General features: G+C 60.0%; 3 protein-coding genes across 3 annotated transcripts; all 3 read right to left on the bottom strand.

Moving 5' to 3' along the window:
* Nucleotides 1-1,160: 1,160 nt before the first annotated feature.
* CMQ_6408 (uncharacterized protein) lies at nucleotides 1,161-3,731 on the bottom strand (the record flags this gene model as incomplete). The annotated part of the gene is made up of 1 exon (XM_014315473.1): nucleotides 1,161-3,731. One exon carries the CDS (start codon nucleotides 3,729-3,731, stop codon nucleotides 1,161-1,163), a length of 2,571 nt encoding a protein of 856 aa, XP_014170948.1.
* A 643-nt stretch (nucleotides 3,732-4,374) lies between these two features.
* CMQ_6034 (sucrase ferredoxin-like family) lies at nucleotides 4,375-5,550 on the bottom strand (the record flags this gene model as incomplete). Its single annotated transcript, XM_014315099.1, has 1 exon — nucleotides 4,375-5,550. One exon carries the CDS (start codon nucleotides 5,548-5,550, stop codon nucleotides 4,375-4,377), a length of 1,176 nt encoding a protein of 391 aa, XP_014170574.1.
* Nucleotides 5,551-6,083: 533 nt separating this feature from the next.
* Nucleotides 6,084-11,571, bottom strand: CMQ_5958 (glycerol-3-phosphate acyltransferase; the record flags this gene model as incomplete). The annotated part of the gene is made up of 2 exons (XM_014315023.1): nucleotides 6,084-8,582; nucleotides 9,556-11,571. 2 exons carry the CDS (start codon nucleotides 11,569-11,571, stop codon nucleotides 6,084-6,086), a joined length of 4,515 nt encoding a protein of 1,504 aa, XP_014170498.1.
* Between the last annotated feature and the right edge of the window lie 1,479 nt (nucleotides 11,572-13,050).

A 13,050-nucleotide genomic window follows, 5' to 3' on the forward strand; every position in this document is an offset into this window, starting at 1 on the left:
GCCAGCGCGATGGGATCTGTGGAGTACGGCGTACAAAGTAGAATCTTTTACTTTTGGCTTCTCGTCAGTCATGTCCAAAAACTTCGGCAAATAATCGGCTCGACATCAGATATGTCACTGCCCATACCACTACTACATACTCTGTACGTCGTAGTATGTACGTTTGTTCCCCTTGTCCACCAGATCCGTTGCCCCCCTGTTCGCAAAAGGCCACTCCCAATGTTACTGACTGCATAAGCTCACCGCCTCTCTTCGGCCCCGAGTCTCTTGGGATCCATTGGTCTTTTCTCTCGACTGTCTGCGCGCTCTGCTCGCACGGTTATCTACCTCAGCAGTTGCATAGCACCTCATGGCTCCCCACCGACGCGAGAGTCGGAAGCCGTGCTGAAAAGCAGCCGACCAAACGGAGGCACCGTCTGCTATTCGGCGTACGAGTATCCACACCAAGCCCAGCATCTCGGGTCTGGCAACTCTGCCATGGTGCGAGTACTCCGTACATAGTATGCCAATCCACTGCCGGCCAGTCCGTTACATCTTCATCCAAAATGGAGCTTCATGGGGTAGGACCAATAGCTGACGGCCAGACAAAAAAAATCCTGGCCCGCACATTCTAACAGGACAGCCCTTGTCCCACCTTGAGGCGTACGGAGTACTGACAGGGGAGTTCCATCATTCCGAACCACACAGACAGCGATCTCTTCTGCAATACGAGATGCTGGCTTGCATCGAAAAAAGCGTCAACATTCTTTCAATCCAAAGTGCAAAAGCGGACGGGTGAAAGTAGCCCCCAAAAATGTTTATCGTTTGGCTATGAAATTCATGAGTTTCATTATACACGTGTCGTAAAAGGAACCATCATACGAAGAGCAGAGAACGCCGGAAGAAAGAAAGCCAAATGTCCCCGAAAACGCAGAGGCAGCCCTGTGATGACAAACCAAAAAAGAAAAAAAAACAGCCCCAAGGGCATCGGCAACGAGCACCCTTCCACCTCAACAATGCCATCCAAAGAGTACCCGAATCGCCAATGCCAACCTGGAGGCCAGAATAGCCCCACACTGATTCGGCGACGTTCCATGTACTCTTCTTGCCCAACTTGTCCAACCCATGCAGTTCGCCGTCGGACTGACGGCAGTCTACTCACCTTTTGCTACTGATACCACTTACAAGTCGGCGTCCATGACAAAGTCCAGCTTCGGGATTTCAATCTTGGGCGCCGGCACGTCTATCGTGGGGCCACTAAGAGCAGGCGGCACCTTCTTCACATCGTTCTGTCTCTCCGACGCAGACGGCGGGGCCGGGGGAGGAGGCCCGTAACGGACGTCACGCACATCCCATCCGTCCTCATAGGCAGCGGCAATCCAGGTGCGCAGACCGTCATGGACAGCGCCATAAAACTTCTCCTTGCACAGACGAAGGCTGCCGCCCATGCAGCGTTCCCAGCCGGACATCTGCATCTGTTCACGCAGCTGGTTGCGCTCAGCCGCTGTCGGCGTGCAGGCCAGAATGGCATTGACGAGGTCGAGGTGTGAAGCCAGGTAGTTGGTGGCTTCCCATTCGACACCGCCAACGTACGGAGCGGCCGGGACTGGCGGCCTCTCTTTGGGAAAGTGGCGAACCATGTACGACGATGGCGGGGTTGTCGTGTGCGACGGCGGTGGCGGTGGACAATCTGCAACCTCAGAACTGCTGTCGTCATCAGCCGATACGCTATGGTTGTCAGGGAAGCCCACGTTCTGGGTCCTCGTGGCCGCCGGCAGCGCGATGACATTGAGGTGGTGCAGGAAAATCCAGAAGACCTCCTTGGTGACGCTGAGGACCTCCTTGCACCAAACGCGGTACGGCCGGTCTCTGCGCATTTCCAGCACGAAGCTGACAGTCCGAGCGGACTCGCTGGGAGCCGGGTCGCGCAGATATGTCAGGACGGCGCTGGCACGGGCAGCACGCTCGTCGGGCAACGAAGCACTCTGGATGTACGTGAACAGCAGCCAGGTGACAATGCTGCGGGTGGTAAATTCGCTTGGGCCCTTCTTCTCCGGGTCGAAGATCATGTGGATCAGGGCTGGCAACAGGCTGGCCTGGGTGTCGTGCAAATACTGCAGAGCGAGGGCGGTGGTGCACAGGGCCTTGAGGCAAAGGAGGTTTTCGTGCAGCAGGGCGTCCTCGTGTTCCTCGCGCCATTCGATGGCTAAGATGCGGTGCAGCAGGCCGACGGTTTCCTCCATACCCCCGAGGCCGATGAACTCCTCGGTCCAGACGACGGTCTCGTTTCGCAGCAACAGACGGAGCTTGTGCAGCTTGCCGACCTCGACCATCTCGGGCTTTTGAACGGTGCGCAGGTACTGGACAAAGTCACCGGGCGTGTGGTGCTGGGCCTTGGCCTTGTTGAACAGGCCGGCAAAAGTGCTACCATGGCCGGTTGCACTCGCGCCAGCGGCAGCAGTAGCGGCATCGGAAGATTCGACGCCGGCCGAGCAGGCCATGCTCTCGTTGGACTTGGATCGCAGGCGGCGGCCCAGGGTGTCCTCGGCCTTCTTCCGAAGCGATAAGCCGGGGCTCTTGCGACGGGCGGCGGCAGCGCTGCCGTTCTCAGCCTCAGCACGCTCACGATCACGACTGCGGCCACGGGTGACCCTGGAGAGTGTCAGGCTCTTGACACGCGAGTGCTTGGACTTTGAGGACTTGTCAGGCTTGCCGGGCTTCGTGGCCGTGTCGGTCGAGGTGGCCAGGGTGATGGAGGAGGCAGCTGCAGTGGGATTGGAGCCGGACGACGGAGCCGGAGAGCTTGGCGAGGGCATGCTCTCGTTGCTCGTGGAGCGTTTGGCACGGCTCTCGGCCCAATCCTGGCGGATGAACTCCATCTTGATGGTGGCGGCCAGGCTGCGCATCTTGTAGCGCTGGTGCTCGGGGATGTTTCGACGGTCAAGAAGAGCCTCAAGATGGGTGTCGATGTCCTTGGGATCGATGACGGGACCACGCGCCTCAGCAGCCATGCTCACAGACGAGGTGCCGTTGGTGGCACCCGGATGGAAAGACTTGGGCCGTACGCTGGTAGTGTGCGTCCTGGTGCGAGCAGGGATCTCTTCGAGCGAAGGCCGACGGTTACGGCTGTGGCCGTTGGGATTGTGAACCGACTGCAGCGAGGCGGAAAGGTCGGCGTTGGGGACGTCGGCAGGATTGTCTTTGCAGAACTGGGCATAGATGGGTGGTGACGGGTCGGCAGTGGCGGGGTATGTAACTGAGCCCGGCGGCGTGCAATTCTCCTTGTCTTTGGCCGTGCGAGTCTTGTCCTTCTTGAAGTTGGCGGACTGGTCTATGTTTCTGAGCGACTTTGGACGCGACAGCAGGCCGGCGAAGTTGGACTTCTTAGGGGAAGGCGTGGGAGGCGGCTTGTTCTCGTTGTTGGAGGGACCACCGGCTCGTGTGTCGATGGTGAGCTTGGACTTTCTCGTGGGCGACATGGCGACAGGTGTTCGAGGCAGGCGGTCGTGGCTGGAGAGGACGTGCTTTCCGGCCTGCAGATAGGGACCAGCAAACGGGTCCTGGTGGCGGTTGTGAGACGTCTCCTCCAAGGGGGCAGGACCTCGGGTGGTAATGGGCAGGGGTGTCGGCGATGGAGCCTCATCGTCTGAGTTGTTCCGGCGATGCCGCATTAAAGAGCGCAGAACCGATTTGTTTCTCTGGTGGCGGTGAGGAGGTTCGCCGGGCGCGTGGCCATCGGTAGCGGCCATCATGGTGAGTGAAGAGGCGCCGCTGCGGGCAAGCGGGAGGACAGGAAGAGAGAAGGGTGTATTTCTGGGGGGAAGAGAGAAGCAGACGAAAGCTGCGGCGAAAAGAGCCACGACCTGAGGATTCGTGTGTCCTGACGCCGATTGCTGGCAGCCGTGCTCTCTCTAGGCCATTGTCCGCAGATGGGAGCGTGTCGAGAAGTTTGGATCAGTCGCCGCCAAGGAAGCGGAAATGAAGGACAACAGGGGAAGAGTTTTGGAGATTCTGGGCGAGGGATGTGGAAAGGAAAGACCCAGGCGGTAGCGAAAGGGGAAGGCATTGTAAATATCGGTGTTATCCGATAAGGGTTGCCGTGGCAACTGGGGCGGTTTTAAGGCCGTTTGGAGACAGACCCCCTCCAGATAGGAGGAGCCATGGTCCTCTCGGCGACGGGCGCTAATAAGCCGTGGCATGGATCAAGAGGGAGTGCAGATCAGAGTCCACTCGGCTTAGCATTGTGCTGACGTATCTTTGGTCGTGATCTATGTACGGAGTACGAAGTAGTCAAATATCTTATAAACTCGTGCTGTCTGTGCCATTTTCCCCGCGGTGTTGCCACCGTTTCCGGACGGTACCGTCTTTGGTACCGTCTGTGATACCGTCTTGGGTTTACCAGCTGAGAAGGCCGCGGCTGCGATCGAAGCCGCCGCGCAGCTGGCTTTCAGGCTTGACAACCTTGCCCTGCAGGATGGTGTAACGGACGAGGTTCTCACAGTCTTCGGGGCGGATTCGGGCGAGCCAGAGGCACTGGGCGGCGCCGGGTGGGAAGTTTGTGGGAGTGGGAGTGGGAGTGTCTCCGCTCTCGGGGTTGGTTCCGTTTTGGTTGGTCCCGTTTTCATGTTCAGCTCCGTTTTCCGCTCCGTTTTCGGAGACCGTGTTGGATTTATCTCCCCGCAGGACAGCCGGCACGGCAGCGCGGATGCGATCGGGCAGGCGATCTTGTTCGGCGGGCGAGAGGTTGGCGCGCTGGACGTGGTCGATGCCAAAGGGGTCTGGGCGGCGGTAGACGAGCACGTTGGCGCTGTACTTGTGGCCGCCGACGTGGGAGATGAAGTAGATACCGACGCCGCCGGGTCGTTCGTCGTCGAGGTCGCGATAGAGTCCGAGGGGACGGAGGTGTCGTTCGAGCTCGCGGCGCAGCAGCGGTGCCGACTGGCCACAGCGGGCATCGCGCGTCTTCTGTGAGCAGAGCAGCACGAGCACGCTGTGGGGAGACGGCCGAACGGCGAGGGGGGGTGGAATATGGGAGAGCCAGGCAGAAGAGACATCCATCGACATCGTATTGGACGGCGCCCGGCCGACGACCTGCAGCAGGGACTCGACGTCGGCCGGCCCGACCTGGTCGACCACCACAAACGCCGGCAGCAGGAGCACGCGCGTGGGCCCGCCATAGGGATGGCCGGCGTGGTCGCCTTGGTGTGGTGGTGTCGGCATGTTGGAGGCCGACAGCATGAGTCGGACGTGGGAGGGCGCGTTTGCGCGGTCGATTGCCTCCATCAGGCTACCCTTCTCGTCGGCCACGTCGCGGACCCAGTCGGCCTTGCCGGTGGCCACCAGCAGATGGGCGCCCCAGCCCTTGACCAGGCCGTAGAGCCGGTCGTTGTCATCAATCTTGAAGCCGCGCGGGTACTGCACCGTGCAGGAGGCGCAGTCGTGCAGACAGTCGTCCCCGTCCACGGCCGCGTCCGTGCGCACAAAGAGCTCGTCCGGAGGGGCTGGCTGGGCGCCGCGGCCGTGGATGGCCAGCTTCTTGGCACCGTCGACAAACGAGCGGAAGGCTGACATGGTGGGGGAGAAGACGATGCGAGGATGGCGAGAGGATGCAGAAAAGGAGATAGCTGCAAAACAGAAACGGGAAAGAACAGACACGTCAGCTACACCAGTCGTCGTCGGACATCCCCGGTTGCCGACGCCGAGAGCACATCGGACAGCGGTATTTTGGCCGATCCCGATGTATTGCCCCGAAATGGTTGCCCCCCCAAAAATGCTAAGCTCGGAGGTAATCGGGGATTAAAATGTCCCCCGGTTTTATCACCGAGTGCAGACCAGCTCCAATGCAGGATCTTATCTGATCATGATAACGACGTCTCACTCCTACATCATATCGCTGCATTCGTCTACCTGCTATGTCCAAGAAAGGGATCCTCCTAGACGAAATAATACAACACTAGTATGCCAGAACGAGATCGCTGTGAGGACCAGTAAATGGGGAGATAGAGAAAGAAGGAGAAAAAGAAAAACACAAGAGAAGTGGAAAGAACAGAAGAAAAGAAAGGAAAGAAAAAGAAAGAAAAGTCCGTATATTGCCAATATCCCATTCACTCGTCCTGCTTCTCCTCACCCTCTTCCTCCTCTTCCTCATCCTCGTCCGCCATCAGCGAAAAGTCCTTGGCCGACTGGCTCTGTCGTCGCCTCAGCTCGCCGCGTTCCCGCATCGCCTCGCGGATCTTCTTGCTGGCCTCGTCAAAGCCGCCGTTGGCATCCAGTGTGGTGAACCCGCTGACGGGAAACCCACCGCCTGCGCTGCTGCTGCGCGACCGCGACCGCGACGGTGGCCGTGTCGGAAAGATGCCCACCTTGCCGATGTTGCTGAATGACTCGTTGCGCGGAACAGCACGGCCTGACTGTGTGGCGCCCACGGTGATGGTGATCCCGGTGCCGGTGCCGGTGCCCGATCCACTGCCGCTGGACTGCTCGCTGTCGTGGCGTCGGTGCTGGACCGAGGGCGGTGACATTTGTGTCGTCGTCTGTGTCGTCGTCTGTGTCGCCGTCGCAGGCCGCGATGTCGTGCTGCCGGAAAGCCGTGCGTCGCCGTTGCCCACCGGCACCTTGACCAGCCGCTTGTGTGGAAAGTCCGGGAACATCTCGGGGCCCAGCGTGTTGACCAGGTCGGTCACGCGCACCTGCAGCTCGGCCCGTCGCTCGCGCAGCTTGTGGATGTTGTAGCTCGAGGCCGGGATCATGCACAACACCAGCGGCCGCAACGACTTGACAATGTCCATGCCGACTTCGCCAAAACGCAAGGCCGCAAACGTAATCAGCGGAAAGACGATCCAGCCAGTCAGAAAGACCAGCCACCAGGGCGCCTCGGTTGCCCAGGCCGGCACGTAGCCCCACAGCCGGTCGGACCCGAACTTGATCACAAACAGCACGCAGTAGGCGTTGTACAGAATCGGCGCAAAGAACATGGCCACCAGCAGCTTCCACGTGGCCATGACGTCGCGGCCCTGGATCTTGACCGACGATCCGGCCAGCGCCTCGGCTGCCTTCCGCCGGCTGTACAGCTTTGTCACCACAAAGACCGGCGCAAACAGCAACAGCCCCGGCAGCACGCCGACCGACAGCACCATCAGCTGCACCAGTCGCAGCACAAACAGCGCCGACACCTTCCACCACGGCAGCCGCGCGTAGTTGACCTGGTGATCGCGAATGTTGAGGTATCGCAGCTGCCGGTTGTAGTCCTTGACCGCCTCGGTCACTGCCCGCACCCGCTCGTCGTCCTTGTACTTGTCGTAGCCCATGGCCAGTCGTCGGTTCAGCTCCACGACCATTGGCAGTGGTAGCTTCTTGCCCGTCGGGTTGTACAGCCGCCGTGCCGCCTGGATCAGCATCAGCGTGTCGTAGTCGGGCGTCGACACCGTCACGGCCGCCAGCGCCTGGTGCACCATATCCAGCAGCTGCGCGATCGCGTCACGACGCCGGCCATCCCGGTACATGGCCACCAGTTCGGCCGGCACCGACAGTGGCGGCCCAAACTCCACCACCGCCCGCGACCGGAACTTGTGTGCGTGGAAGTAATTCATGCCCACCGGCATGATCCGCAGATCGCAGTCAGGCGACTCAGCCAGTGCTCCCAGAGCCATGATTGCCACGCCGGCCTTGAGCGGCAGCATGCCGGTGCGGTCGTGGCTGCCGCCCTCGGGAAAGATGCCGACACAGCCGCCGTTGCGCAGCCGGTTGAACACGGCATGGTACACCTTGGTCTGGTCGATGTGGGCTGCCAGCTTGAACTTGGTACCTTGAAATCCCGGCGCCGGACCCGAGATCGAGCCGAGAAAGTGCCCGTCCTCGTCTAGGTCTGTGATGGCCGTCCAGCCGGTCAGCTGCATCATCGACGTCCGGCCCTGGAACGGCCGCTTGAGCCGGACAGTGTCGGGCCCCAGGATCTCCGCAATGTCCACGCTCGACCCGCTCTTGCCCTTGACCGACGGCAGGAAGATCATGCTGCCCACCGCCGCCACCGTGTCGAACGAGGTGCCGACTCCACGCAGCAGCGTCGGATCGTTGACCGGGTCCGGCAGGTATATGGTGCCGGCAGCTGGCTTGGCCGAGTCCTGTGCTCGGCCAACCGGCACCGACCCAACCTGGCGCGATGCCCAGCCGATGAATCCGTGCACGGATTTCTGCGCGATCAGCAGCGACACCCGCCGCTTGGCCTCGTTGTGCAGTGTGCGCTGCAGGATCAGCGCGTCCACAAACTGGTTCGCGTGGGGGGCTGCCACGAAGAGCACCGGGCCGTCACGCGGGATCTTCCACGAACCCCGTGGATGCACTTCGCGGAAGAAGAGGTCGACCAGGATCGACATGGTCCAGAGGAACGTGTCATATTTCCAGTTGCTCATCGGGTACAGGTCTTTTTCCGCCTGTCCGTCCGCCACGACGGCACCGTTGGTCTTCTGTTCCTCTGCCATTTCGGTCGAGAAGCGAGGAAGCGAGGAAGCCGAGAGAGATCGTGTCCGGGCTTGGACACGGTCGCGAGAAAGAGTGCAGAAAGAGAGACACGAGACGCACTCGCCGGCGGATCCGGTCGGGACGGCCTATGCTCGGGGGCCCAGAGGGGCGGTGGAGGGTGGAGGGGTCTGGCTCAGACTGGCAGCAGTCTTGTCTGGGGTAGGAAATGCGAGTTAAATAAGAGAGAAAATGGCAGAAAAAGATGCTCAGACCACATTACAGAAGCCCCGTAAGCTCGGTCCAGATGAGTCGCTCCGCTTTTATCCTCCGGACACTGCACAGACGCCTGCCGCTGCCACGGAGCAGAGGTCGTATTGGGGCGATGGCGAAACCAGCTGAAGAAGCTCAAGAGCCGAAAAGAGAAAAAATACGCGGATTTCCAGTCCAAAATACGATGCTTTCGAGTAGGGCACGTTGCTTCAGCTGCGGCCAAGGCAAGTGCGATCGGCGCCCGTTTTTATGTCGACCTGCGGGATTCTTGCAGCGAGAGAGATCTAGGACAAAGCTGGGTTGGAAGTTGCAAGTAGCAGCGACAGAGCAGCGCCATTCTCCGTACAAGGCTGTGCGATCGGAAAAGGAAGGTATGCGGACGACTAAGCACGTGCCCCGTACAGCACGGTCCCCGACTATGTCTGGCCCAACAAAACAAGGCTCCTGCCCCAACAAGCCGGATGAGGGGAGCCAAACGCCACAGATCACTAAGACCGCAGCCGCTGACAAACCGGGAGCCGACCTCTTATCGTTCCCCGGAATAGGCGTGAGTACAGATATGTTGAACAATATTTGGGTAAGATTTGTTTCAACGAATTGATATGCTATATTCTTAGACAGACTAACGTAGAGCATGCTAATATCATATGATTACTCCGTACTCTGCAAATGGGGCCTTCAGGAATCAGAAACTTTGCCTTTCAGACATCTCATCTCACCTTCTTTCCCTCTTGCTACTTTTACCACCTACCTCTTCCCTCCCCCTCCTCCTCCCCTCCCCTTCCTGCCCTTGCCCTTCTTCTCCTCCGGCACGCTCGCCGTCCCCTCCTCCAGCTCGCCTGCTGCCACCTGTCCATCGGCCTCCAACTCCCGCAGCTTCTCCTGTCCCGAAATAAACATGGTCAGATCGCGGTTGGCCTCCTGCAGCTCCGCCTGTGCTGCCAGGGCCTCGGCTGCCTGTGCCTGTGCCTGTGTTGTCTGGTCCTGCAGATGGCGGATCCGCGTCATCAGGCCCTCCGACACCCGTTTCTCCTCCTGTAGCGACCGGCCGAGGTTGCGTGCCAGCTCTGCCGCCTTGTCGGCCCGTCGCCGCTCTCGCTCGACATCGCGCTCCAGTGCCGGCATCGTCGTCTGGGCTAGCATGTCATGGGCCGCCCGCAGCACCCGCAGCTCGTCCGTCGTCTGTGCCGCCTGTGCTGCCGCCTGCTCGGCCGTCGCCGCTGCCGCTGCCGCCTTGTCTGCCGCCTTGCTCACCAGCTCCTCAAAGTACACCCGCTGGCTCTCCAGCTGACTCGTCAGCAGGTGCGTGTACTCCAGCCCAATCCGCTCCAGCTTCGCTGCCGGCACCACCTCTTCCTCGTCGTCGCCCTCGTCCGCGTCGTCCGAGCTGTCCGAGTCCGGGTTCGAGTCCTCGTTGACTCGCCCCCCTTCTCCTACTCTCTGCCCCCTCGTGCCCCCTTCTCCTCCTCGCCGTCTCGATCGTCCCGGCAGCTCCACCACCTTGCCGTCGCCCTTGGCTCGGATCAGCCGGTGCACCCACATGTCGCCCGCGTAGTCCCACACGTATTGCGTCTCCAGCTCCAGGCTGAACGAGTGTGCCGTCTCCTTCCAGTGGTCCTTGGCATGGCCCCGCTTGTATCGCCCGCAACCCACGTTGCCGCAGATCAGGCAGATCCACAGGTCGTCCGCGCAGTCGCACACCGCGCACAGATTGGAGACGCCTGCCCCAAATGGCGGCGCCGTCGCCTTGCTAGGTGACGACCCTGCCGCACCGCCCGTGCTCTTGTCCTCTGCACCTCCTTCCACCGTCGGCAGCGGATTGGTCGCCCGACAGACCGGACAGCCGGAGCCCTTCCACGTTTGCAGACAGGTGCAGTGGAAGACGTGCTGGCAGAGAATCGTCATCAGACCAGTCGTGTCGTCCATGCGCTCCAGGCAGACCGGACACGTCGGCAGTTCGATCAGGTTTGGTGTCGGTGGTGGGAACGGCCGCGGAGAGCCGGATGAGTGACCCCTTCCCTCACTGTTGGCCGCTGTCCGCCACCGCCCCGGTGTCTCGATGCCGATCGACCGGATGTAGGCCACATGGCAAATCTCCGCCTCCATGCTGTTGAACACACATCCGTCAAAGGCAGCCCGCCACTCGCGCGCCCGCGCCGCTTCGCGGAACTTGAGCAGTACCATGTAACGGTTCGTCCGGCTCGTCATCACCATGCGATAATGGCTGACGTCGCCGCGCCACCGCTCGCCCACGAAGCCGAGAAAGTCGCGCGGCGTCAGGTAGCTCGGCACCGCCGGGATGCACAGCATCGTCCCGTCACTGCCGTCCTCTTCACCACCGCTGGAGTCGCGCATTGCCACCGCCGTTCCGCCTTCCCGGTACAGATGCACAATGCCCCAGCCCGCATCGGTCGTCTTGGTCGCTAGCTGGCTGTACCGTGCCCGCGTTGCCTGGCCCGCACCTCCCAGCATCGGCCCCAACGACGATGCTGGCGTCGCTACCAATGCCGTTGATGCTGTTGATGCTGTTGATGTTAACGCATCTGCCGACTCTGCCGATTTTCCATGGCTGCCTCCATAGCTGTCCTCCATATCAAAGCTGGCAATCCACACGTTCCCAAATCGCCAGTCTCTCGCCGTCGCCGCGTCCTGCTCGCCCACGTCTGGCTCGTCCCCCTCACCCTCGCCCTGTTCGCTTCCCGCCTGTGCTTCCGAGTAGTGTGACGGCAGGTCGTCAAAGATGCTGGCCCCCGGCCCAGGCTGCCACACCGGATGTCGCAGCCCGTCTTCGACTGTTTTTGCGCCCGTCAGATCAGGCGTCGCGTAAAGCTCGAATTTGAGATGGTAGTAGTGCGAACGAGGCATAGCCAGTCCACGGTCGCTCTAGCCGTTGCTTTCGCGATGTCACTCGAGATTGAGGTGACTATGGCAAAAGCTAAGCGGCACTTTAATTACGGAATCTGTCTCCAGCATTGTTCACGTGCCTTCCCGTCGCGATCCAGTTCTCCAGTTCCAGAAGGTGCTCAGTGGCAACGGCCGCCCGTCGCAGCGCCCTCATCAGTCAAAATTTGGTTGACACGAAGCCCCACCATTCGCTTTTGGTGGCTCCGCCGATGACGCATGGCCACATTCTAATCATGCTAACACGATTGTTCCCACATTTGTTTGTCACGACTTTCACATACGCGCATTTTAGGTAGCAAATTTTGGGGTTGCTGGCAAACGTGTTGCCAGTCTGGTCGTTATATTATTCAGCAAATGAATCCGCATGCTGTGAGGGATATTTCGCAAATAAGAGCGCAGCCCAAAATCGCTCTGATCACTCGAAAGGATCAAGGACGCTCTTGTCCGCCAACCCCCCCTCAAGTCTACATACAGTTGGACTCGAGCTTCAAGTCGTAACAGCGTCTCTCATCCTCCCATTTACTGGCCTCCGCGCAGACGCAGCACCAAATGCAACGTCGACTCCTTTTGGATGTTGTAATCCGAAAGGGTGCGTCCGTCCTCCAGCTGCTTGCCCGCGAAGATCAACCGCTGCTGGTCTGGTGGGATACCCTCCTTGTCCTGGATCTTTGACTTGACGTTGTCAATCGTATCCGAAGACTCCACCTCCAGCGTAATCGTCTTTCCTGTCAACGTCTTCACGAAAATCTGCATGCCACCACGAAGACGCAGCACCAAGTGCAGCGTCGACTCCTTTTGAATGTTGTAATCCGACAAGGTGCGGCCATCTTCTAGCTGCTTGCCCGCAAAGATCAGACGCTGCTGGTCTGGCGGGATGCCCTCCTTGTCCTGAATCTTCGACTTGACGTTGTCAATAGTGTCTGATGACTCCACCTCCAGCGTGATAGTCTTGCCCGTGAGCGTCTTCACAAAGATCTGCATGCCACCGCGCAGACGGAGCACCAGGTGCAGAGTAGACTCCTTCTGGATGTTGTAGTCTGAAAGCGTCCGGCCGTCCTCAAGCTGCTTGCCAGCGAAAATGAGACGCTGCTGGTCGGGCGGAATGCCCTCCTTGTCTTGGATCTTCGACTTTACATTGTCGATGGTGTCCGAGGACTCGACCTCCAGAGTAATGGTCTTGCCCGTGAGAGTCTTGACGAAGATTTGCATACCTCCGCGCAGACGCAGGACGAGATGGAGGGTGGACTCCTTCTGGATGTTGTAGTCGGAGAGCGTCCGTCCGTCTTCGAGTTGCTTGCCGGCGAAAATGAGGCGCTGCTGATCAGGGGGAATGCCCTCCTTGTCCTGAATCTTGCTCTTGACGTTGTCGATCGTGTCAGACGACTCAACCTCGAGGGTGATGGTCTTGCCGGTAAGCGTCTTCACGAAGATCTGCATGGT

The sequence above is a fragment of the Grosmannia clavigera genome (genome assembly GCF_000143105.1).
Source record: "Grosmannia clavigera kw1407 unplaced genomic scaffold GCSC_167, whole genome shotgun sequence".
Taxonomy (NCBI): Eukaryota; Fungi; Ascomycota; class Sordariomycetes; order Ophiostomatales; family Ophiostomataceae; genus Leptographium; species Leptographium clavigerum.